Source organism: Daphnia carinata, chromosome 6 (assembly GCF_022539665.2).
Source record: "Daphnia carinata strain CSIRO-1 chromosome 6, CSIRO_AGI_Dcar_HiC_V3, whole genome shotgun sequence".
NCBI classification, from domain to species: Eukaryota; Metazoa; Arthropoda; class Branchiopoda; order Diplostraca; family Daphniidae; genus Daphnia; species Daphnia carinata.
Genome location: NC_081336.1, coordinates 7,267,767 through 7,293,483, shown reverse-complemented (window position 1 = coordinate 7,293,483; position 25,717 = coordinate 7,267,767). Strand labels below are relative to the sequence as shown.

At 40.4% G+C, this 25,717-nt stretch overlaps 3 protein-coding genes across 9 annotated transcripts in view; all 3 read right to left on the bottom strand.

The window, feature by feature from the left end:
* Nucleotides 1–7,893: 7,893 nt before the first annotated feature.
* Nucleotides 7,894–10,095, bottom strand: LOC130702050 (ATP-dependent RNA helicase vasa-like). Its single transcript, XM_057523721.2, has 8 exons — nt 9,925–10,095; nt 9,735–9,864; nt 9,074–9,457; nt 8,731–9,009; nt 8,561–8,675; nt 8,326–8,498; nt 8,124–8,240; nt 7,894–8,069 (listed from the first exon to the last, which is right to left on the bottom strand). Exons 3-8 carry the CDS (start codon nt 9,137–9,139, stop codon nt 8,037–8,039), a joined length of 783 nt encoding a protein of 260 aa, XP_057379704.1. The 5' UTR covers nt 9,140–9,457; nt 9,735–9,864; nt 9,925–10,095; the 3' UTR covers nt 7,894–8,036.
* Nucleotides 10,096–12,314: 2,219 nt separating this feature from the next.
* Nucleotides 12,315–18,135, bottom strand: LOC130702036 (uncharacterized). Of its 2 annotated transcripts, XM_057523703.2 has the most exons (12): nt 17,641–18,135; nt 17,395–17,567; nt 16,394–16,486; nt 15,976–16,055; nt 15,782–15,911; nt 15,626–15,713; nt 15,318–15,542; nt 15,109–15,247; nt 14,393–15,040; nt 14,254–14,316; nt 13,912–14,187; nt 12,315–13,509 (listed from the first exon to the last, which is right to left on the bottom strand). In XM_057523703.2, exons 1-12 carry the CDS (start codon nt 17,696–17,698, stop codon nt 12,945–12,947), a joined length of 2,538 nt encoding a protein of 845 aa, XP_057379686.1. In that variant the 5' UTR covers nt 17,699–18,135; the 3' UTR covers nt 12,315–12,944. The 2 variants fall into 2 exon arrangements, with proteins under 2 accessions (XP_057379686.1, XP_057379687.1); XM_057523704.1 differs by lacking the exons at nt 17,395–17,567; nt 17,641–18,135 and adding an exon at nt 16,672–16,770.
* A 987-nt stretch (nt 18,136–19,122) lies between these two features.
* The window catches only part of LOC130702135 (uncharacterized), a 37,324-nt gene continuing 30,729 nt past the window's right edge, over nt 19,123–25,717 (bottom strand). For 3 of the 6 annotated variants that reach the window (XM_059495670.1, XM_059495668.1, XM_059495669.1), the window contains exons 8-16: nt 25,386–25,659; nt 23,570–23,806; nt 22,819–23,036; nt 22,153–22,497; nt 21,897–21,961; nt 21,524–21,731; nt 20,739–20,887; nt 20,513–20,644; nt 19,133–20,430 (exon numbers count right to left, since the gene is read on the bottom strand). In XM_059495670.1, coding sequence (XP_059351653.1) covers nt 20,209–20,430; nt 20,513–20,644; nt 20,739–20,887; nt 21,524–21,731; nt 21,897–21,961; nt 22,153–22,497; nt 22,819–23,036; nt 23,570–23,806; nt 25,386–25,659 — 1,850 coding nt within the window. In that variant the 3' untranslated portion in view covers nt 19,133–20,208. Of the gene's footprint in view, nt 20,431–20,512; nt 20,645–20,738; nt 20,888–21,523; nt 21,732–21,896; nt 21,962–22,152; nt 22,498–22,818; nt 23,037–23,569; nt 23,807–25,385; nt 25,660–25,717 lie in introns of all 6 variants that reach the window. The other 3 variants (XM_057523796.2, XM_057523797.2, XM_059495671.1) reach the window with 3 other exon arrangements.

Below are 25,717 nucleotides of genomic sequence, written 5' to 3'. Positions count from 1 at the left end.
ATCTGCTTTCACAGCTACATTTCTGTGGTCTTTTCCGTTGGTCTATGGTTCTGAATTGAGGCAGGTATATCTATTATGCTATGTCACTAAGTACTATAGGGAAAAGAATAACTGAAGTTAATTGAGATCTATTCTGATTCTCCTGATATCCATCTCAACAGGTTTTTATTGGTTTTCAACATCCATTTCATAGTGGTACATGTGGCTTTGATTAATATTACCATAAAGATTGCTGAAAATGGGTGTGGTACGGAAACCCAGAAATGGCATGAGTTCAACATCAAACATGGATTAGGTACTTTTCGGTTTTTTGTCTATCGAAAAAGTATTTTTAATGCTATTATTTTGCATTCACAGAATTTTAGCAGGGAATCAAGTCAAGTCTGGAAGTGTTACAGGATGGAAGAGTGAGCCTACAGTTGAAAAAACACTGAGAGTGCATTACCATTAAGGTATGAGGTAAAGTAATAGAGTATGCACATTGTCTGATGAGAAGCACCATCTTGTGTAAATGAATCTTGTATAACAGCAATCCTTTATAGTTCTGTCACAGCTAGAAGCCTCAAATAATTCTGCTTCTCTTGCTAAAGAACAACTTGTCCTTTACGTTCAGAGTGTTGGTGAAGCTGGGTACTTAAATGGCCCTAAAGATGTTTCACTTCGCTGGCATTGCAGCAATGAACATCATACATGGGCTCTTTAGGTATGAACGGAATTTTCTTGAAAAAATTTTGAATTTATGACGAAGCATTTCTCCTCCTTTTTGCCAACCGTGTCTAATCTACAAAAAAAAAATTTATCCAATAGGAAAGGATTTTCAGCATACTGGGAACACAACTTTCAACAATGCAACATTCTGCAGGTGCTATTTTATCATTCAAGAGCCTTATACAATGATTTTCATCTGCAATTTGTATGGCCTTTCCCAAGCTTCTGCCAGAAGTTGAATCTGTGAGTCATGTAAGTCACATGAGCAACAATTGAGATGCTTAATGGTGTTGTTTTTCTTTTCTCAGTATAGGTTAATAGTAACATTGGATCTGAAAAGATTCTTGGTTGGGGCAAGACACTGAATAAATTGTAATGATTGGATGCATAACATGACATTTCTATACTTCATTCGGATTCCCGAGACGGTATTTTATATTTAAAAAATTGAAGTGCATATCTGGGCTCCCTTCCTTTCCGTAGCCCCGTTTCCCCTTGACTCGTAATAAGCCCGTAGGGGGTCATGCCCCTACTGTACGGTATATATAAAAATAACATATACCGAGGTTTGGAGGGCTCTGGCCGGAAAGGGGACGTGGGGGTCCGCTTAGTCCGATGATGTGTTCACGGAGGGCGACGTGGCTACCCACAAATCCGAACTAAAGGTTAATCGCTCCAGTAAAAATGTTCCAAATCTTCGGCTCTACTTCCGGCTTCTCTTAGCCAATCACCGGGTAATCTCCCCGGTGGGTCAACAAGGCAGTGTCTCCCCCTGCCTGGGTTGACGGCAACTTTTGAAAGGGCTGTTGTGCTTTTTTAAAGTTGCAAAAATAATTCTAATGTGCAGAGAATTGTCAATAAAATATTTTTTATAAAATATTTTTTCCAAAATTTGTTTCTTTCATTGTCTGCTGTTTGCTGTGTTCATTCATTACATTTTTCAATTTTTTTTTTATTTAGCTTGCTCGATTCACCTTTATTTTTTATGCCACCTTTGATGGTAAGAATTGTTTCCATTGGTTTATCGTTTATCTGTAAGCATTCAATTATTATCCAGGGATCGAACCCTGGATGTATGGCATACCGACCCGATGCTTTACCAATGAGCCATGAATCATATGATGTCAAGTTGGCTTTTTTCTAGTCACTTGTGGACTTGCATTTACATTTAGAAAGCTGAAATGCAATACTGCAACATTCTTTTCTATATTTATTCTGCTTCATTTATATACATCTACTGAGGTTTGAACCCTGGATAACATATATCGCAGCTAAAGGCTCTACCACGGAGCCATGGACCTTATGTAAGCAATAGACAAGATAAACATATAGTTGTGAAAGACTGCATAAACATCCTAGACGATAACATATGATATGCGATAATAAAAAATATAGATATATCTCGTGGCTCAATGTTAGAGCATCGGCGTTGCACGCTGAATGTCTGGGGATCGATTCCACTACGAGTAAAATAAAATACAATTATAAAATTACTTCAGAAAATATCCAGGTATTACACGTTGTTCCTTGAATCTAAGTTGAAGAATTCAAAGAGTGTAATAAATAATAATGAAATACTTACAGATAAACGATAAACCTATGGGAATGATGCATACCTCACGGTGGCAAAAACAATAAAGATGAGTTGAGCAAGCTAAATAAAAAGAAATTGATAAACGTAATGTGTGAACACAGCGAACAGCAGACAATGAAAGAAACAAATTTTGGAAAAAATATTTTATAAAAAATATTTTATTGACAATTCTCTGCACATTAGAATTATTTTTGCAACTTTAAAAAGGCACAATAGCCCTTTCAAAAGTTGCCGTCAACCCAGGCAGGGGGAGACACTGCCTTGTTGACCCACCGGGGAGATTACCCGGTGATTGGCTAAGAGAAGCCGGAAGAAGAGCCGAAGATTTGGAACATTTTTACTGGAGCGATTAACCTTTAGTTCGGATTTGTGAGTAGCCACGTCGCCCTCCGTGAACACATCATCGGACTAAGCGGACCCCCACGTCCCCTTTCCGGCCAGAGCCCTCCAAACCTCGGTATATGTTATTTTTATATATACCGTACAGTAGGGGCATGACCCCCTACGGGCTTATTACGAGTCAAGGGGAAACGGGGCTACGGAAAGGAAGGGAGCCCAGATATGCACTTCAATTTTTAAATAATTAATACCGTAATACGCGGGAATACACAGGCGACTGATGGAGGGAAATTCAATTCCGTACTTCAAATCATTATAACTTTTCGTCATCACATCCCAACCAGAAACATTCGCAGGTTCACTATTGCTATTAATCTAAATTAAGAAAATAAAACATAGATAAGCATAAGACGTTCTTATTGATATCGCTTACATGGTACATAAATTCGTCATCTGCCATATTCCTGTAGATTCCTGGCAGGAGCTTCTAAAAGGCTATGCAGTTGCAAATGATCACCATAGCCAAAACTTGAATACGAAAGTTTGGAAGAACCCTTCGTGTTGGACACAGAGATCTTCCATGGGCTTTCCTGTTGGGCGTTCCATGCACCATAAAAAAACAGATAGGTTACGAAGTTGGTTGTTTTGATCACTCAACGTTAAGATAAACAATGTACCTGGTATCGGCAGTCTTGACAACAATTTCCATTATAACATCATATCACCTGATTTTATGGAAAAAGAATTTCGTAGGCGACAGTTCAGAATAGAAAATGGTTGCACTCAAATCTATTGACAGGTGAGGATTGAGGAATGTCGCCTTAGGGAGTGCAAACCGCGATTTTGAAAACTATTAAATGCTTGTTAGCCATTGAAAGATTGCTGGCTGACGCAGACAATCGTTTGGGACATGATTAATGAGCTGCTTCGTGGATAAAGCTCGTTTTTTTTAGTCCTCTCCAGGATGACATGAATTCCAGCATGTTCTACACATGTATCAGCACTTAGCGATACACCAATTAAAACAATTAAAACAATTAAAAAATTTAAAATAGTACCACCCTTTTAATGTTTTTGACTCCATGATTCATCTTCGTTGCAATTGTGAAGGCAAGACAACTGACCTATGGTGATTTATTCATCGCACTTGCCATAACCATTTTCCCAATGTATCAGCTTTACCGCCAACAGTAGTTTACTAATACAACATTGACGATTAAAATTAGAAAAATAAACAAACTCAGCAGAAAAGCATTACCAGGGAGTAACATCTTGCATGTTGAAAAAGAATCCTCGTTTATCATGTACATGGCAGAATATCCACATTGCCTAGATGTGGATGTAGATCCTTTGCGTAATCACACAAATAGTAACTAAAACATATTGAATTGAAACAAAATTTAAATGAAGTTTTACCCAACAGCCGGCTGCACCTCTGAATTCCAAAACTACGTCTACACATTCATATCAAGCTTTTCCAGCATGTCTCACCTTTGGCATTTGTTTAAATCATTCCTTCAAAAATTTTTAATAAATGTAAATAAAGTAAATAATTGATATTTATGTGACGTCAGAGTACCATTTGGCTGTCAAGCATTCCATACAAGATAGGCATTTTGAAGAATCGGTGGCAGCCATCAAGTGCTACAATTGAATATGGGCTAGGTGTTATAGTCGCTGAGGGCTCTCAATCCCTAAACTGAACCTTGCTCACTGATGTGACAATCTATAAGGATTTAAATCTTAATTAATGAGACATGCAGGATACTGTATAAAATTATAGTAAAGATGGTACCAAATGCTGAGTTACTAGAAATTTTGCCTGGGAAATCTCCAACTGACCATGTGAAACATAAGTCAGCTGTACTGCATTTGCAAATCCAGTGTTCAAGTAACCATATTATCCAATCCATGTCTGAAGGAATGAATGAGAAAATTAAATAGGAATCTGGCCGCTAGATGGCCATAGCTGTAAAAAAGAAAAAAAAGGCCAAAATTTTTTTTTTTTGGGGGTAAAACGGATTGCCATAAAAATCCGGTTTTGGATCAATTGCATACATTTATGGCCTTCTCACTTTTTCAATTTTGGCAAAATTTTAGATTTCGCTTTAAATACATGGTTTCGATGCAGAATTGAACGGGCATCACGAATGTGAGGGTTGTTTTCTCGTGGGACTCATAGTTTTTGAATAAGACGTAAAAAACGGTAAAAGTTGGGTTTAAAAATAAGCCCGCGCTTATATTGCCGGGCTTAAATTTTTTCCTATTAAAAAATAATAGCATTAAATCTAGATAACTATAGATGATTCTGATTCAAGATTAACCAAGGAACACGAAAGTGGAATTTGTTTTTACGTAGAGTTTATATAGTTTTGGAGTAATCTAAAATATTTTAAGCCCATTCTATAACTAGAAATGTGACCGGTAGATGGCGATAGCAGTAAAATAGAAAAAAAGGCCAATATTTTTTATTTTTATTTTGGGTAAAACGGATTGCCATACCTGTGTACAAACAGCGATGTGAAGGAAGATGACGGTATTCATAGATTCATTTTTTCACTCAAGCGGGACTTCATCCTGAGAGCGGACTTCATTCATAGCGCTTAGCCAGCCGATGGTTTATTTTTCAGCTATGGACTACGATAGCAATGGTAGTTAAATTAAGGCTTACCTCACACAATTTTCACTTCCTAATATAAAATTTCTTGGTTCTCGATGATATCCCTCAACCATTCCAACAGTGAGATTTGAACCCCAGAGCTTTGCTTTCACTCGCTAACGCTTTACCGTTAACCTACTCAGTCACACGTTGTGAAGTGTTCTGCACGATGATAAATGTTCTGAATATTTTCGAGACATCTCTCGGAGAAATAACAATTCATTTTCATGGCCTTTACAACTGCTCTGTCAGCTGTTCTGTCAACCGTTCCATTTCGCTTGGCATTGGATCTCAGGATGGGTGTACACATCTGTTTTCCTTGTTAAGTTTAAATGAAGTTTTAAAATACTGTTGTATTGTGTACTCGGTTTAAGTTATGAGTTATGGGTTAATTCCAGCCCTGATAAACGGCTTCTCGTTTGGGTACATTAAACTACAAAATGAACTGGATTTAAATGATTCCCATTTTCTTTGTAGTAGTAGATGTCTGTTGCTATGACTTCGCTCATTTCTGACACAGTGTTTGATAAAATGAACTGATACTTTATGGAGGAGCAGCCTGGTGCAATTTTGATAATAGCTGAGCTTACTACGCTAAAGGTGCTATATGCATTACCAATATTCCCATCATGTGATAATTTTGGGTTTTTCCAAACAATGAATATTTCATACATACCTGTTTTCTTTGTTGAATTTGTAAACAACCACTCGAAAAATTTCATTTCAGGTCATACCATTCTGGACTGATTTGCAGGGAGATTCACAATGAATATAGAATGAGCGTTCTTCTGTTCATATTCTGAAGAGCTGTAGCCTATCATAGCATGGGGAAAATATTATAGTTTTCAAGTGAAAATAAAAAAAAAAACTTTACTGTTAATTTAACAAGTTATTTGTGCATTAACTTTTGTTCTTCTTCCGTCAATTGCAGGTCAAGCAGTTTTTTACATAAAGGCTTCTCCTGGTGATACAGCATGCATCCTGGCTTCTTTGCCTTAGAAGGTATTGCACCGGCTTTTCATATCAGCTTAAGTTTGACAGCATTAAGCATGCTATTGTGATCAAGACCACATTCCTTGCAGATAACAAAGCAGAACTTTTATCAGAAAGTTAATAGTACAAATTGTGGTATCTCTAGTAAGAGATTACCAGCAAGACTTTTACCAGCTAGGATAATATTCTACCTGTGTTCTACCAATGAAGAGATTCTGATTGCAGTTTGGTGTTTGCTGCTGACCCTTTACACGTTCATAGCCAATTGATGAGCACTTCCGATAATTGTATGCCATTAGCATAAAATGCAAGGGGTCCATCCACATATTCCTAAATTCACTCCAATCCTTATTCCAATTTCACGTTTTCCTTATAAATTAACTTCACGTCCTCCAGCTGGATCAAAGCGTCAAAGATCGTCGTCGGAAGAGCAGTGACATCAGCTACGAATCTTCTCCATCCAGTGGCTGACGACAGTCAACCATTAATTCCCTTCCAGCAACATCAGCAGCGGTAAGGAGTATTTCTCATTTTTCTTTCATTTTCTATGGGGAAAAGAAAAAAAAAAAAAAACAAAGAAAAAAACAAAAAAAAAAACAAGTTTTAGAGTTCTGTTGTCGTGCAACGGGGCTGTGTGTGTTGATGCACGCTTTTCGATTTAGATAAAAATGGTGGATTTTTCCATATTTGTTTTGTTCTTTTTGTAAAAAATTCAAAAATTCCTGTTTTCTTTTTCTGTGTTTCACAAATACACAACGTTGTCTGAACTCTATTTTGTACTACGGCAATTATTTATTTCGACGCTATATGCGTCGTTGCCATCACAGGCAACTTGCAGGTCGGAAAAACGAAAAAGGAAAAAAAAACGAAGCCGATTCTGTCAAAGAACACCTGGGAGAAAAATTATGGTTTTCGATGTACAACTGATGGTGTGATAGAAACACCTCCGTCAGAGAAAAAAATGGGTAATCGGCTATCTTAGGTATTGGTATTCGGAAAGGCAAGTGGCCTGGGTCTTGGCTTCGATGTTTTGAGCCAGTGAATGGTCAGGAAACAAAAACGAGGCTTGCTTTTTTTTTCCAAGTCCAAACCTTATTACAAAATTCACTATTAGTAATAGTAGTATTAAAATATGTGAAATAGCTAAATGGTAGAGCATCGGCTTCAGAAGCCGAAGGTCTAGGGTTCAATGCTCAGGTTCGCCGGGCGCCTTTTTTTCTTCACAAGAAACGTTTATTTGTCGAAATAACGAAAAATGGCAAAAAAAGGAAAAATTCTTTCGTCTCGACGATCGGTAGCGTCCCAGATTTTTTTTGGACGCCCACGCCAGCTTTCCAGATTTTTTCTGCGACGACTGCGCTAAGCAATATTAACCATTCTGGGATTCGAACCACAGACCTTACGCACTATAGGACAGCATGCTACCGGTATGCCATAACTGTCCTTGCATACATTGCTTGAGATTTTGATAGCTACGTAGTTATTTGATAAATTTAAAAAAACGCACCAAAAGTGGAGAAATATAATACCAAATATTACCATCAACTGTTTCCTTACACAAAACGAATTTGTTCTGTATTCAGGTATATGGGTTAGCAAAATAAACACGTAATCAAATTTTCAAACAGACATTGCAAGTTCGCAAGTTTCAATATGTTCTTGGATACGAATTTTAGTTTTCGATTACTCCAAAATAAGCCAACCAAGTGAACGACATTGAGTTAAACCCAACTCTCTTCAACTTCAATGGGCAAGGCAGCAAATCCAGGTTTCGAACTGCGAATAGATAAATTACATCTACAAGTAATAACTACCTAGGTCTTAACTTACTCGGCGAATATTTCGACTAGCAAAACCCCCTTGAGTCGAGGGGGCGCTAAAGTTGTAACCCATTCCAGTCACGCCTGAGACCATCGCTTGCATGAATAGCGGTGCATTGGCGTTTGGCTAAAAAAAAAATACGTAGGATTATTAATTACGAACACAAGTGTAAAGAAATATCATAAGATGTCAAAGTGGAGTAGGTTCTTACCTTAATTAACAAAGACACAAACTTTCCAGCGTTAGGGCCATCTCTTTCTTCGTCAAAGAACCTTATTGATTTCCCAACATTTCCCACGCGGCCCGTTCGACCAACACGATGAACATACTCTTCAATATCAGTTGGCAAGTCATAATTTAAGACATAGTTGACCTCGGCAATATCTAGGAAAACAATACAAACATCAAATACGCAAAAAACGAACGAACAACCCATAAAGTATTACCTAAAGCACGGGCAGCAACATTAGTGGCCACGGGAATATTCCTAATACCATTTTTGACGTCACGAAGCGCTTGCTCACGCTGACTCTGAAGATGATCGGCATGGATGCTGGTAGGCTAGAACATTTAAAGTTAAGACACTTTTCCCAATTCCAACAGTTTTGATTTTTACTTGTAAGTTGTTATTGCACAATAATGCAGTGACGAAATCCGCGGTCTTTTTGCTGTCGACAAAAAAGATGGTCTTGGCATCACCGAGATCTTGTAAAACTTCGATCAGTTTAGCTCTCTTATCTCTTTTCGGGCACTGAAAAAACAGCTGTTCAACATCCGAATTGGTGCCACCGACAATGCCTGTTGTGACGAATATGTAGTCTTCCATGTACGTCGCAGCCAGCGCTTGAACTTCATCTGGGAATGTAGCCGAAAACGTACAAACACGACGGATTCCCTACAGAGAAGCAAATAGTATTACATCAGTCGCATCTCATACTCAAAGGCCATCTAGAACATACTTTTGGATGCATCGTTGGATGGTTGGCAATTTTTTCAACATTAAGGCCGAAACCCATATCAAGCATTCGATCAGCTTCGTCCAAAATTTAAAACCTGAGCCCCGAGAAGTCAAATACTCCACGGTCGAGAAAATCCTTGAATCGACTCGTGGTCGCGACAAGAATATTGCACACAGCTTGAAGATTTGACCGCTGATGGCTCGTGACAGTTCCTCCATATATCATCACAGACTTTAAAGCCGAACTATAGGAGAATTTACATTGAAAGTCCAATTCACGAGTGGGTGCGACAATTACAACTTCTGGCTTTTGCCCCATGGCATGAGACGCACCAGCAACACCTTGTTCTAACAATATGTTCAAAACCGGTACCAAGTGTGCCGCCTGCATGAAAAAATGTAAAATTTTAGATGACTTAATCAGCGAATATCAGGGTTTGTAGAGTATCTTAGATGCAATTGAAGCTTTCAGTAGGCGCAATTACTGGCGTGCACACTCAAAATTACTTTTACTTCAACTTACCCAGTTCATACCGACCCATTTGAATCAAGTCAGTACGAGGGCATCAAGGTTTCAAAATTACACAGCGTTAATTAATTGGATTACCTTTTGCCGGAGCCCGTGACAGCACAAGAAATTTAATCTCTTATGGCAAGAATACCTGCAAATGAAGCTTTCTGAACAGGTGTTGGGTTTCTGTAGCCAGAATTTTTAATGTTTTGAAGTAGTAGTTGGCGCAGGCCGGCTTCTTTGAATGATGTTATGTATTGAGGTACATCTTTTCCTGTAATCTAAAGCAAACCCAATAGTTATTTTTAAATCATAAAATACAATTTCGAGAAATGGCCTACCTGAAGGACAACTTTATCAAAATTGTTAAAGCGTTCCCACAGACGATGCCCTTAAACAGTTCCTTTTCATCGCATATCACAGCTTCCGGAATGTATTGCTCATGCGGCTTTCCATCTTCCATCAATTCACTGAAAAGATTCGACAGCCTTTCGAGGTGTGGCCAGTTTCATGACACTAGGGGTATAACCACATTAAAGTAATCACACTACGAATACACGAAAACACTTACCTCGTGACCCTGGACAGAAAAAATGTAGACCAAAATGAAACAAATTAGATTATATAGATCTGTAGAAATGCATTACCATGTGTAACATCTCTGATGACGATGGAGATCCTTGTTCCATCCGGCAATGAGAAGCTACATGGCAGTTGTCTCAAAGCCTTGATGAAAAAAATCTGTTCATTAAATTGATACTTATGGAACTTTTGTGTACCATTTGCCTGTCAAACATTTCCTACTGGATAGGTGTTTGCGAATAATCACGGCTGTACGAATTTTGTGCTACAATTTGAATATGGCTCGTCGTTGTATTTGCTCAGGGCTCACAATCCCGAAGCTGACTCTTGCTGATAGTTGGATGAATCTATTAAAAGGCTTGGAATTTTAACTGATGTGATTTAAAGGATGTCATCTAAAATAATGGATGAAACAGTACTATATTACGCTGACTTTTTAGGATGCTTCTGCCACGAACTTGTCACACCGGGATGTCCGACAGATAGTCAGCTGTTCTCTTTTTGTTAACCGAAGGTAGATCCAACCATAATTAGTTAACCGATCCACACCTGCCATATGCCCATATTTCGGAATGAACGTCCTTCGGCCCTTCGGTTCACAGACGTATGATAAGAAATCATGAAAAATATGGCAATATGGCAATCCCATTTTTAACGAATATTTCTGCTGCATCGCGTTAGCATTGTGCCAAATATTTAGTGTGTTTAAAAAACGATTAACCTAATGAAAAAAATAGCAATTTTCCCGGAATCAGCATTCAATTTTGAGTATACCCTGTGATATTCAACCAATTCCGATGAGTGTCAATTTTTTCAGAAAATTTTTTTAGCCCCGACCGAAAAAAGTCGGGCTTATTTATTCGGGCTTATTTATTCGGGCTTAAAATGTTTTTCGGTCAGTGTATGTAGAGAATTAGCTAGAAATATTGCCGGTAGATGGCGGTAGCAGTAAAACAGAAAAAAAGGCCAATATTTTTTATTTTTATTTTGGGTAAAACGGATTGCCATACTAAACGTTTAAATATTAGTGAACTTCACCCAAAAACGGTCCCAAATCTCCGACACCACTAACCACCATCTAGTGGTAGCAACAATACTAATTATGGTCCCCCTCATTTAGGCCTAATCCCTATCGGGAAACTAAATTCACAACAAGCACGTCAGTTAATTTGGGATTTCCCTGTAAATGTTTGCCACAATTTCCTTCGCTTTTCCAGTATTGTTATTTTGAAATTAAGACACAAGGTGAACATTCTTGGATTTCCAGACTGTTTCATCACAAGAAGATGAACGAATTAGTAAATAAATAAAAACGACTACAAGATCGTCCAATTAGTAATAAAGATATATTTTACTTTTTTTTTCGTTTGCTGGTTTCTTTAACGACATATTGTGTTAATGAGGAACATGAAACCCGAAAGAAAATCGTTCGGCACTCCCAAAAGGCGAGGTCTACTTCCTTTGCATGATCTTGCAATTTTAGTGTCTTGCACGGCCAGAATTTTCTTCTCGTATTGCGCCATACTGTCCCATTGTCACAAAGGGGAGGGGGATGGAATAGAGTTGGAAATCGGTTTCACCTTTTAAGTACCATTTCTATAATGCAAATGAAATACTCCGCGAAGCATACACTCGCCAATGTTTGTTTGTGTTTAAGATTAAAAGGGAAAAGCGTGCGTTAAATGGCAGCGTATTATTTTGTTTGTCAGCAAAAAAATAAAGGAAATAAAATCATACAATGGCACACGTAAAAGATCAGAGGAAAAAAAAACAGAAGGCAGTAGAAAAAAATCAGAAGTGGCATTTGGTGCAAAATACTAAAATAGAAATATAGACGAAAAAGAAAAAAAAAAAGGCCTGAAACAAAAGGCTGTCAAAATTACTACCGGGTCACCACATCTTAAAATAAGAAATAATAAAAAAAAAGTACATAAAATGCTAATACCCAAAGCAGTTAGCAAGGACATAGTCTGACAGGATGAGATGAGCGTTCGCTCGGGGATAGTGTAAAAAAAAAAAAAATGAAAATACATGATCCGTTCACTAGCGTCGATTTACGGTCCGCAGCGAAGTCTTTATGCTAAAAAATATCAAACAGAAGAAACGATGATAAAAAAAAAATAGGATAAAAACCAAGAATATGTTTGTAAGGAGGAGAATAGCAGGTGCGACTAAAGTGAGTAGGTTAAAAGCAGATTGCGGCTTTGCATTCAAAACGTGAAGGGAATAGGCAGAATATTGTAAAGGACACAAACCATCGAAAATCAAATAATATTGCAACCAAAACCCATTGAAAAAGCCAAGTCAAGAAGACAAGTATTTAAATTCTAATTTCGTTAATTTAGCAGCAGCAACCAAACAAAATCCTAATTGGGTAGTCGGACGAGTAGCTTTGTCAGTGTGTAACAATATCGTATGAACTCAAACGAAATTGGACAGTAAAGATTTCGATACAGGGTCGGGAGTAAAAAAAACAACACGAAGTATCGACCATTTGTGTGAAATACGTCCTTCCTTCGGGACTAACCGTTCAAAAAAACCGATAACCGAAATCGAATTTTGAATCGAATCTTAGGAACATAAAGAAAACACATTATTATAATTACTATTTTCCAAATTTGAAAAAAAAAAATCTAATAAAATTCTGATTGTAAAGATGAGATTGTAAATGGTCAGTAGCGACGTCAAGTGCGCGTACGTCTTTACGAGAGACGAAAATCGGGGTATGTAACGATTGTTTTACGCGGGTGTGAGAGAAATGGATTCACATTCCTTGGTATTATTTTGGCAGAGGGGCGTGAGTTGCCAGAAGGCGACGCGGATGAGCAACACCCGACGCTTTCACTGACGGCGAGCTGTGATGAGCCAATACTTTTTTACTGGCGCTGCTGCCGGACGGAGTTATCGGGCCAGAGCCCAATGGCGACAGAGATGCGCGTAGGACGGAACGTGTCAACGGCCGGCGAGACGCGATCGTACGCGACGTCTTACCGACCGGGCCGTCCGTCATGGGATCGCGTGGCATGACAGGACACGGGCCAGAAGATGGGCTTGACAAACGGTTCGTTTTTAAAGTTTTCTCTCTGATTTTCCTCTTGGTCTTCAAGTCACAGAAGCCGGTAGCAGTTGGGGAAGAGGAGATGGAAGAGGAGGGTGGAGGAACTTCCACTGAAGTGGAATGTGGGGACGTGACCATGTGGTGGCCATTACGCCCCAGCATTCCCCCCGACGACGTTGCCGCCGCCCGCTTACTCGCACCTAGCGACAATCGCAAAAGACGAGAAGATGAGGAGCCTGCATGGCCATGATAGACACCACAACCCGAGCTCAGCAGCCAAGCATGTCTGGCGAAAAAAAAACAAAATACAAAATAAAAAGAAAAGAAAAAAAAAGTTTGTCAATGAAACAACGAATCGAATCTCAAGCAACCCGACGATGTCAATCTGAATCCTCCCTCTTCAAAGGCCTCAACAACTACCCCCCCCCCCCACCATAATTGTCATCAATCGTGATCGAACAAAGCTTAATTCTCAGTAGAAAGAGGAACGGGTTCTGTTATACACACGGAAAACTGGGCAGGTGCATCGACCCCAATATTAATTGACACGTTGTTAAGCACTATCGGTTAATTCACGAACAACCAACCCAAAAGCTTTGCGAATAAAGGCGATGCCGGTGGTTGTGTTGAGCAAAACAAATAAATAAAAGCTGATCTGAATTACTATTTTTAAAAAATGTCTGTTCACCTTTTTGTCGTAGTGGTAGACCTCGTAACGCGTTTGTATCCCGCTGGAGTACCTTCGCCACTCACTTTACCGTCATCGTCGATGGTTTTGGGTGATCTTCCACTACCACCGCTGCTGTTGCTGCCTTGTGACGAATTGAGAAGAGATGCACCGACAGTCAGAGCCGAACTCACTCGGTTCGATTTGAGCGGAGATGGCAGAAGAATGCCTCCCTGGCCAATCGTCTGCAAACGCTGAGACGTTCGGCTACGGATACGGGTAGCCTCGTCAGTTGGCCTACGAAATACATTTCCCATTTTAAAAGAAAAATGGTATACGTCACATACAATTTCAAAAATTCACCTCAAATCAGAGCTCTTGACGACTGCCTTGTTGCTTCTATGCAGGACGATATCATCACAGTTCCTGCGTTGAAACAAAAAAAAAAAACATCGTTTTTAATAGAACACCAAATTAATTCAACGCCATGACAATTGTTTACTTTAGAGCTCCGGTTGTCGTTGCTCTTGCGTGTCGTCGGAGTGATTTGATCTGCTGAAGGCGGTCACCCTGCGACATGCCGTTAACGAGACATTCTTCGTTGAACACGCTGCCCTTTTTCTCCTTGAGCGGCTCTTGCTTGACGGTGGCGTTGGCGTTCGGATCAACCGGAACAGCCAACAACGTACTCTCTGCAACCGTGAGCACCGATTTATTGCCTGCAGAATTGGACGCCGAAGTCTTGTCCTCTTTCATGTCTTCCAATTTAAAACTGTCCAAAATGTTGAGGATGCTGCGGACGCTACCACTGTCGGCTTCTTTCTCTGTCGTGTTGTTGATGCAAATCAAGGATCGACAGGTGGTCTCTTGCAACGAAGCACCAGAATCGTCGTTGATTCGATTGCCATTGTCTGCTAATTTTGGACATTTGGCCGTGCTCAAGCTGCTGCCCGTGACACATATCTCCGATAGGTAAACAGCTGTTTTACCGGCATGGCGGCTATTGTGGTTGGCATTCGAATTGGCAGTGGACTCGAACAGCTTACGCTGTTTAAAACTATGGACAGGATAAGCACAAACTATCCCTAAAGACTGCCCATTGTGAGCGTTGTCGTATTCATCTTTCTGTAGCCACATCTGTAATTGTTTGCTGTAAAGAATTAAAAGAGCTCGTTATTCCAAAATGCAATCTCAAAGTGTTACCAAAATCCAAAGTACCTTTCCACCCAAGTTTGCTGGTGACCAATGACGCAGCCAGGCCGGCAGATCCTCAGCCAAGCAATGGTCTCGTGGGCAGTCATGCGGTAATGCTTCATCATGTAGCAGGCGATAAGCGTACCCGTCCGCCCCAGTCCAGCTACAAGTAGAACGAGTGAACAGGGTTAGTCGGCGTACTAGAGACGCAGTAGACGGAAATTGGTTCGTACCTTTACAATGAACTGCCACGGCGCCGCTAGTCGCTTCGCAAATGTTCAAGAAGCGCTCCATGATGAGGTCGCTGGGCGTGCTGCCATCGGTAAAGAACAGGTCTCGGTGTTGGAATCCCCCTCGAGTAAAACGGGCTGCATCGTAGATGCGCTTATTCAGCCGAACAATGGTCGTTACGTTGTACTCGCGAAAGTAGTTGAAATAGGATTCGGGGGTGTGTTGGCCTGGCGCGAAGAAAAAAAAAATAGAACAACGTTGTTAAAGCAACTTGTGTTCTTGGCTTATCACGCAGACTTGTCCAACACACCTTCTTCCTCATTCTTAGTGGAATGCGGGCCACAAAATGCAATAAACTTGCCAGGAATAATCCAATTAAAGTCGCCATTTTCCACTCGCTGGGAAAGAAAAAACAGAATGAAGCTTGTATCATAAAAAAGGGCAGGCGGTTCTTCATTAGTGTCACCTCGTAATGTTCATATTCTTCGACGTCAAAGTCATTGAAATCAAAGAAATTGAATTTGATGGCCTTCTCGATGGCGTGCAAACAATCCAAAATAGAAATGCTGTATTCGGCCCAGCCGTACGAAGCATCTCTGATGTAAAATAAATTTGATTAATTTACGATCGACATGAATGTCATTGATGAAAAATGCATACCTAAACGGTAAAAAGGGTGGGCTGTTTCCACTCGTCAATAACCGGAAAGCTTCTTCCGGGCTCTTGTTTAAATAAATCACCTACAAATAAAAAAGAAAAAAACAATAAAAATTGACATGTTAGATTGAAAATTAGGATTCAGAAAGAAACCGAAAGAGGGGGAAGAACAGATTAAGGAGGAGACGAAGAAGGACGGCAAAGGGCACTCCAAATTAAGCGTGCATGTCTCGTTTGGCCGAAGGGCTCAAAACATTGTTCATTCAATGTGCGGACGAAAAACGGGAGAAAGCATAGCACCACGGCAAACAACATTTACTTTAAGGAGCGCTGATGCGGCAGAACGAAAAAGGAAGAGATGGGGGAAAATGGAAGGAAAACAAAATTCAGGTGGAGTATTTTGGAGATCAGCCCAACTTACAGCGTAGGAGCCTATTAACATGGCAGCATTGGCCCTCTTATGTTGGTCTTCAGTTGTGTAATGGACAATGCACTTCTTGGCCAGATTGGGTGCCTGAAATTCGAAATGTCAAAAAGAAAAAAACATCAGTCTTGTGTTAGAGGCAACGAGAGTGATTGGATAACGAGGCTATTTTCAACAGGAAGGAGAAAATAGACATGGAACTTTTATTGCCTATCCTTTCCTTTTCTATTTAATCGGTGTTTTTTTTTTATTGCTTTTCATGGTAGTCAACTCACAGTCTCTCCCACCGTAAATAATTGCGCAGAGGTGAAATGGGAGGTGCGGCTATCGCCGCCAACTAAATAGGACTTCCCGTTCATTCATTCGCCAACGCTCCAGGGCCGTTCGGTACACGAGGCAAACGAAACGGCGCACTTTTTAGAATGGGGAAAGCCGAAAAGAGAACAAAAAAACAACAAAAAAAAAAAGGAAACATCAGGAGGGAATAGTGCAAAAAGCCATCCGGTAAAATTTGAGTTTTTTCTCTTTTGGCGACTTGCTAAAAAAGAAGATGCGTGCTAGCAATCTGCAAAATGCCAGCAGGCGTGATAAAGAAAACCTTGAATGGTTTGCCAGGTCTCAGCCAACCTCTGGTTGGCAGCTGGTGCCAGTACTTTGTAATAGCTGCTTTGTTATTGTAACTTCAGACGCGGATGTTTTCACCTCCGTTTGCCCTTGACTCTCTGAGCCACAGGCATAAAATCTAATCGAAAAATCACGTCCAATTGACGTGCGCAACCAAACGGTATTTAAATGGAGCCCTTGAGGGATTCGACGAAGACACGCAGGTGAAGATGCATGTTACGGCAACGATAGCTGAATCATGAAGACGATTCCTAATCAAATTCTTCCCTCAAGAATAAGTTGGGCATACAATTAAAATTAAGGAACACAATGTGAGGTTTGAATTAAATCATACACCGAGTTAAAGAATTAAACAAAAATGAACAGATATTTACCTTCAACTTGCGATTGAGTTTGTGGCAGTACCGGTAGAGCATAGCCAAGTTAAGCGGCCCAAAGTCTGAATAAAAGTTTCTGTACACGAGCTGATCATCTATGCAGAAATAGTGGGTGTCTGGTGTGGATTTGGGTCTGATAGAAACCTTTAAAGTGGCAAAGTAGAGTTGATCTGGAAAGACAATAATTTCATTGTACTATAAGTTAACTATGGAATTTAGTAAAAAAAAAACCAACCAACTTACCTTTGATGAACTCTGCAGCATGCACTAAAATATCTTCTTTTTCAAGTACGGTATTCATTTCACACAAATAAAAAATTTAAGTTGTCAGTTCAAAAGTTAAGATGTTAAAAACACAAAAGGCAGGGAAGTCAGGTAATGATTTTGTGTTGACAATCACTGAAAAGTTTGTCCATCCTGGGCTGGCGCGAACCGTGAATAAGACACGTAAACACAATGAGAAATGAAAGACTCAACTGAGAGCTAGGCCAAAACCCAAGAGGTGTATAGACCAACAGGGCTTGTCAACAGAGTGTAAGGTGCTACACGTAACACAAAAAACTCCCGTATACACACGCACATAACTCACAACCAAAAATGGGAGTGGTATTTCTTTGACGTTTCAAAGATATTTCAATCGTCTGTCTAACTCCTAAGAATGATATGGGTGACTAGATTTAGCGACAAGTCGGAAAATGATGACAGAAATTGGCAACGAACGGTCGACTGACAAGTGTTTCGTGGGAGATTTCCTTTTTTTCCGTTGGAGACTTGCGCAGCAACTTCAAAAATTACAATACCAACGGACTTTATGGAGTCGATTCCTACCTACTAAGGCGACTTGGCAATGTCGAATGAGAATCGAAAAACCTGAAAGAATTTCATTTGACCTCTTAACCGGATTTTTAACAACTAAAAAAATTAGAATAATTTGGGAGCCAACTAGTTTCCTCTACTAATGTATTTTTTCTTTCATATTTCATTGATATAAAATAGATAAAATAAGTTGATGGTTGTTGCCATATCAGCTAAAAAGCTTCAACGCCATCTGACGAATGGCGCCAATTTTTTTTTTTTTTTTTTTTTCTATTGGTTAGGCTATGCGACGTTGCTATGCCAGTAATATAATAATAAATCAACAACAAAGTTGGCGCGCATCAGCAGAAAATACTGACAGGAAAGTTTGTCCTCGCCTTTCAACTTGCTCACGCCGTTCAAATAACCCCAAACCCGCAAAACGTGATTTCATCTTCTCATCTAAAGTTCGATACACACCTTATTTGGTACGTGAGTGAGCTTAGCCTATTAGTTTTTTTTTCTTCTTCAACGTATATGGAATATTACCGGAGGCCTGTTTTTGCCCTCGCCCCTCAAAATTGCAGCTTTCAGTCTCTCTATTTGTTGTTTATTTTCGTGGCTTTTTATCTAATCTCGTTCCAAGTCGGATGTCAATAAATGGCTCCACAGTTAACCCAGGGTTCAAGCACTACCGTGAAACCATGTGGCTGTTTTAGCTTCTCCTTTCCAGGAGTGGCAGAGAGAAGATGGTTCACCCATAATTGTCCTTTAAACATAAAAGGCGCTTCGCACATCAACGCCTTTCACGAACTTTTTCGAGTCAGTTGATTGCGTCATAACGATAATTGAATAACGATGAGAATATTGAGATAACCGGTGCAAAATGTTGAATTGTATTCTCCAAAAAAAAAAAAATTTCTTTTTTCAAATGTTTTTTAATAGTAACAAACTGTAGACAATTTACGTAAATATATACATTAAAAAAAAACCAATCACTCAAACGTAGCACGTACCATTTTCGGCCATGTTTTGCCGTATTGCAAACGGCATGCTGTTCCACTATGGCCAATGCCTTTTTCAGAACAAAACTTCTAGCCTGAACAGTTCAACCAGTCACATACGTAACAATAGAGGATGCAAAGAGAAACACGAACAAATTGTGGTAAGAAATATAACAGACCAAAAAAGAAAAAAAAAAAAAAAAAAAGGCACACAGTGTCCCCCTTTTGCAGAACAATAGCAACGTTTCTTTCCTCTTCCCAAAGCACGGGGCATATATATATGTATTTATATAACGCTCGTCAGAACTGTGGGAAAACCGGATCAGATCCTGCTGGCCAGTTTCCAGCAGAGCAGGCGACCCACGTTATTTGGAATTTCTTTATCATTTCTTTTTGAAATTTTATTTGTTTTTTGTTTTTTTTTCTTTTTCATTACATTTGTATGCATTGCTTTTTGTTGGTTTTGTTTTTAGTTGTTGTTTTGTTTTATAATTACATTTTCAAAAAACCTTTTTTTTTATCATTTTTTTTTTAATATCAAATCACTCACAGAATAAAAAAAAAAAAGACATTCGGTTTCCCGTTGTTTTTTTTTTCCCTTTTTGAAATGAGGAACACATTCGGGTGTGGTGAGGTCTTATTAAAAGGAGAAGGTAACACAGACGTGATGGCGGATGATTTGGTTATTTTGTTTTTCTTCCGTCTCTTTTTTTCCCCCCGCTTTTCGTGCAATGCTGCGTGCGAAATTGAAACGTCATTGGGCGTAGGGAATTAAATACACAGCTGTTCACACACACACACACACACACACACACACAAAATTGGTGTCTATTGCTGGGAGAGGTCTGTCAGTGCAGATTATCCTAGAATGTAAATAAAACGAATTCATTCTTCTTCTTTCTTTTTTTTTTTTCATTTATAAATATAAAGCTCGAAAAATGCTGTCAATTGAATAAATAAAACTCATTCCTAATGGTAAAAGGGTCAAATTTCATAAAAAGTTTTTTTTTTCCTATCTATAATATCGATGAGTTACGATAAAAGACGACCAAAGTGCCGCCGTAATCGTCCATAATTGTTGCAACTGACGGTCGGCCGAAGATCGCCGAGGTTCGGGCAGAACGGACGCCGTATCAGCCACTTTGATAACAGACAAGGCTTCGTCCTCCCTGATGTCGGGCGATCTCTTGTTAATCATGTGCCGCAATCGGTTGGCCACCGGTAAGCACTGTGCCTGTTTGAGACGAAATGCAAATCAAATCAAAAAAGGGATGAACTTTGCTCAAATGAAATCACGCGCCAAATGCGAAACTGACCTTCTCGTGAGTGAGCATCTCGAGCGTGACGGAATTGTTGACCCTCTGATCATCCAAACTTGGCAAGCGGATCTGAAAGATTAGGTTCTCCTCCATCTGATCGTGGATGGACATGCGGCATTCGTTCTCCGCCTACACAACAAAATGAGGATCGCGTTCAACTACGGTCTGCCGTAATTCGTTTTGCACACAGAGCGAACCCTCCCCCCCATGAAATTTAATTTACCTGCTCGGGTGGCGTGAAGTACATGTGCCTGTGTAGTCCCGTCAGTAACGACCTCGACACATTGACGTGCGTGAACTGGTAGATGGCCTTCTCGTCGGCTTGCGAATAGCCGATAAACAGGAAGACGCCCAAAGGTAGCGAGTATTGACCTGTTGTGGTATAAAACAACAGGCAAGAATATCATATACGAAAGTGCGCGTCTAAATTGATTGAAATCGACTGCATAGATTAGCGGAACAGCAGAGCTCCAATCGGGAGAAAAAGGATCTAACTGCTGAATCTTGGATGAAGTCGATGGTTGTACTCGACGTCAAAAGTTTGGAGCTAAAGCGAGCCCTTGTACACTTGCATAGGAGAGGTTCAACGCTATCGTTGATGTACGATGCAGCTGTGCTTAGAGATCGACGTTCATTTATGATGCACGAACGGTGATCGACCGAACGAGATGTGCCACTCGTCTATTATATGCAAGTACAATCTACCGGCCCCCCCCTCTCCCTTTCCGACTACACCATTATCCCGGGCGACAAAGTCCGGCGTTAAAAGATTGAAAGTCAATGATTCAAGAGTCACTACGAATGCGTGACATTGTCTATCGATCCGCAATGGATTATGGTTCGCCGTAGGTACAAAGCGATTTCAAAGAATAAAAAATACAAAAAAAAAAAAAAAGATAGGAAGAGCAAGCAAAAAAGCGGAAGGCCGAAGAGAAATGATAGAGAACGTTGAAGGTCTATCGTGATAAATCATTTTTCTTTTTTTTTTTTTTTTAGTGAAAAATGTACCTGGATCAGGTCGGGCGCAGACCAAAGTACCGGAGAAACAGAGACATTCCCCTCTATAGGCTTGAAAAGCCGTGGCAGCGTGAGCGTAGACTGCGGCCGATGTCTGGCAGGGTTTCCGTTGGGCGCAATCGGCGATCGAACAGGTCACAACTTGGCCGGCACCGCATCGGCACAATTCCGAACAGTCTGGATCGTCGTCGTGGTACAACTTTAAAAGGAAAAAAAAATGAAAGTTTGTTCAATCGATGAAAAATGCCTCATTTTTTTTTTTTTTTATTTAACACAATTTTTTAATATCGAAAATAGAAATGAATTTGTGGTCTGTTGAATAGCGAATTGTATTTAAAAGAAAAATAAATTGAAAAGAACTTACTCGTTTACTCGTGCCTTCTGCAAAGTGAACGACACGCTTATTGGGCCGTTCCAGCGTGCAATATTCTGTTCGATTCAAAAGTCAACGCACAATATGAAATCATTAAGTTTGCGTTCACATTTTTTTTTTTTTTTTACATGTCAGTCTAGTCGTGCGTGTAGTCACGCAAAACGTTAATCTTTTTCTGATTTTCTTCAATAGAAAAAAATCAAAGAAGATACGTAAAACATTAACATCATAAAAAGGATGTTTTTACTGGCTGGAATGGTGGGCCGCGTAATCATGTCGGTGGTGGACGGATCGGAGGCCGTTGTGAATCTGGTGGCCGTCGATGTGGTGGACCAAGTGACGCTGGTACTCGTCGAGTCGGACGTCACTGAAACGCGTCCGTCGCTGGCATTCGTTTCTTGAGGGCGATACGTTTTCCTCGGAACGACGACAGTGAAAAGATGATGACGAGGATCGTCATCGGCGCTGGACGTCTGACGGCCGCCCACCGTAAAGCTGCTGCCGTTGCTGGATATTGGCGCTGTCGTCGGGGTCGGCATCGTCACCACCTTGAGGTTCCCTTGAATTTTGTGAAAGTCCCTCTGCGCTTCCACTGATACAATATCAAAAAGTCCTTTCTTTTTTAAATGAAAACAAACTTCTCGATCACATTAACGAAAGTAAGTACCAAGACATGTTGAAATTGAAAAGAAAAAAAAAATTAAGGGGAGCGATGGGGAATCATCAAAGGGAAAACACGAATGAATGGCAAAGAAAGAATGTGCGGATCATCGAACTGATGAGATGCTCTCAACACGATTGAAGTTCAACGAGTCGGACAGGAAACGATGGTCTTTTCTATCAGGTTCTTTTTCGAATTTTTTTTTTTTTTTTTTTTTTTTTTTTTTTTTTTTTTGAAAATATATCGACCTACCAACGCAAGGATTGAGCCAGAGAAGTCGTTGCCATTCGGTGCAATCGTACATGGCGGCCATGTCGCCCATCTGCTGTGCCGTCCGGCAGGTGCACGTCGTCCGCAGATCCGTGCCCAGGATGTCCAACACGGCCCGTCGGCATATAGACGGCGGCCCGGCGCAGCCTTTGGTTACGACGTCGACAGCGCAAGCCTGGACGTAAAACTCCAATCGAGGCCTACGTACAACAAAAAAAAAATGAAGTGGTTATTAACTTTAATTTATTTTGATCCAATTTTTTGTTAAAAAAAAAAAAAAAAGTGGTAAGCATATCTCCCATTTGTTTTTGTTTGTTTTGTTTTTTTCTTTCTCATGTCCAAACAAGTTCCCTCCCACCCTTCGGAAGAAAAAAAGAAACCACTTGGCCGGCGATAGAACGATAAGACGGGAGTGAGCTACGTTCTACTATTATTGATCAAATAACTTGCAAGAACACCCCCCCCCCCCCCCGCTGTGCAACCCGTCTTCTTTATTTTTTCTTGTTTGCTACTTTAACACAATCGTTTTTATGTGCATCAAATGTGTCCCGTTCGAAGGCAAAGGCGGCAAAATTCAAACGTCCATTTCTGTTGTTTTTTTTTTTTATCGCATCTGTCGCATAACAGAGTCAACAATGTCACGGACTTTGTTGTTTCGCTTCTAAACGGCCCTTTTTTTTTTTTTTTTTCTCAAATCAATTCACGACAAAATATAAAGAATGAAAATCTTTACTTGCAATCCGGATGAGCTTTGCATTCTTCGGCCAAATGATGACAGGCGGGCGTGTGGTGGGGTGAGTTATTGGCTTCATTATTTCCCATTGCCGGAGAGGAAGACGCCATGCTGCCCATGCCAGTCGATGAAGGGCCAGTGGCTGGAGGCGAATGGTATCGTTCCGGCCGTCTAGCGCAGTCGGGATGGAGGCGTTCTTGCGCCACAAGACATTCGTCGTTCCTGCTTTGGGTTTTCCTATCGTTTTCGGAAGAAAACAAAGACGATAAATAAAATAACAAAAAAAAAAAAAAAGAACAACATTTTTCGTTTTGTTTTTAGATTGGATCACGAAAAAAAAAAAAACTCTTATCCATTGCGAACCGAAAAAAAAAAAAAAAAAAGATTGGCCGAGACGCGATTTGAACGCGAGATCTTTCAGTCCTGGTTACCGATCCAATTTGTTCTGTCTCAAGTTCGCTATCCAACTGTTTTTAACACGATCGCTTGTTGTTGTCGTGGCTTTTTCCTTAAAAAAAAAAAAACAAGAAAAACAAATAGAAAGGACGGCAAGCGAAAGGACGGGGTTGCCAACACCTACCACCCCGCACTATCAAATGTCGAGCGGCCAAAAAAGAAAGAAGAAGAGGAGGTGGTCTATATATCTCGCGTCGTAGACTATGTCGAAGAAAGGCGGCGTAGGGGACCGTTGTTCTATAGATATATCGAACGGCGCTAATTGACTGTGATATGTAATCCTCGGTGTATATGTTGCAGAGCGTTATAGGATCGACGTTCCCCATCTTGTTTCTGTGTCCATTTTCGGACGGGAGGGGGATCGATTCCTCCGCAACCGTGACATGGCCGTCTAGCACGCAAACAGACAGAAACCTCATACCTATCTCCTTTCCCTTACAGCGCGCACACACACACACAGCGACCATTTTGCTTTCGGAAAGTACATCATCACGACAGTGAAGAGAAAGGCCAAGAATGATCGATGTTTTATAGTTGTCCTTGTCGTGTAAAGCCCCCCTCCCTCCCCCTCTCCGGCTTTGAAGGATAATGACAAACAAAAACAAAATGGAGAGACCGATGGCATATTCTTTTGTGACTCTAATTTTTTTTTTTTTTTCTTTTTTTTGTATTCTTCTATCGTAAAGGGTTCTGTTCATCAATATTAATGTGTCGATGATATCGCTAGTCAAGAACGAACCGCTATTTGATGGTTTTTGGGCTTTTGCCTGTCATGGACAACATCTTAACAATGCTCTATCGTTTGATGACGATGACGATAGGTCTATACTGCCGAAGGGGAGGGGAAGACGTATGCAAAGTTTCGATTGAAACACAACAATGCGGCATTCAAAGAACTGCGTCCATTTTGTTTGTTGTGGTTCTTTCTATTGAAAAACTATCATAACGATCAGAAGCAATCCTCTCGCGAGCACAACACACAACTAGAGGTGAAAATAATGACGAGAGTCACGGCTCGTGTAAAACAAACGGAAAGTTATGGCGCAAGAGCGTCGGCGTTTATGATTTCCAACTGCATAATCATCTTCAGCGGGCTGCGCAAACTAGAAGGCTGCCAATCGTTAGAGCGAGAAACGCGCAGATGGTTGAAAAAAAAGGAACAAAACAGCAAAGCGATTTTCAAACTTGCAAGGGGGAGAGAGCTTGCGTAAAAAAAAACAAAAAAAAACAAACAAACAAACAAAAGACGTTCGCTGAATTATTATCTTAAAAGTTTGATTGGCACGTCTCGAAATGAGCGCGCGCACACACGCGTGAGGATGACGGGCAAAGCGAAAATAGACAAAAACAAACAACTCACTTGCAAACGCAGAAGGCCACTTCTAGGCTCCATTGTAGCGGCGCGTCTTTGTAGAATCCCTGGAGCGCCTGCATGCACAAGTCTCGATGGCAGGTGTCCGCGCTTGCGGCCAGGCCACTTGCGCTTGCGGCGCCATTGCAATAGCGAAGGAACGGCTCTAAATGCTTGCGGCATTGAAGGTCCGACTGGCAATTGCTGAGCGCTTTATGGCACGTGCTCTGATAGATGGACACCACTCGGCCCGCACCTCCGTCGGCTATTTCATCCGCACCAGCTAAGACACAAAAACGAAAAAAAAAAAAACACACACACACAAATTATTCGCAACAAAA

Excerpts from the sequence above, each read along its gene's own strand:
- LOC130702036 (XM_057523703.2), bottom strand. The coding sequence starts at position 17,698 with ATGAATACCGTACTTGAAAAAGAAGATATTTTAGTGCATGCTGCAGAG. Across the intron at positions 15,714-15,781 it reads AAGAATATGAACATTACGAG|CGAGTGGAAAATGGCGACTT; the intron begins GTGACACTAATG and ends TTTCTTTCCCAG. Across the intron at positions 14,317-14,392 it reads ACGACAACCGGAGCTCTAAA|GAACTGTGATGATATCGTCC; the intron begins GTAAACAATTGT and ends GTTTCAACGCAG.
- LOC130702050 (XM_057523721.2), bottom strand. The coding sequence starts at position 9,139 with ATGCTTGATATGGGTTTCGGCCTTAATGTTGAAAAAATTGCCAACCAT. Across the intron at positions 8,499-8,560 it reads TGTTGCTGCCCGTGCTTTAG|ATATTGCCGAGGTCAACTAT; the intron begins GTAATACTTTAT and ends TTGTTTTCCTAG. Across the intron at positions 8,241-8,325 it reads TTGTGTCTTTGTTAATTAAG|CCAAACGCCAATGCACCGCT; the intron begins GTAAGAACCTAC and ends TTTTTTTTTTAG.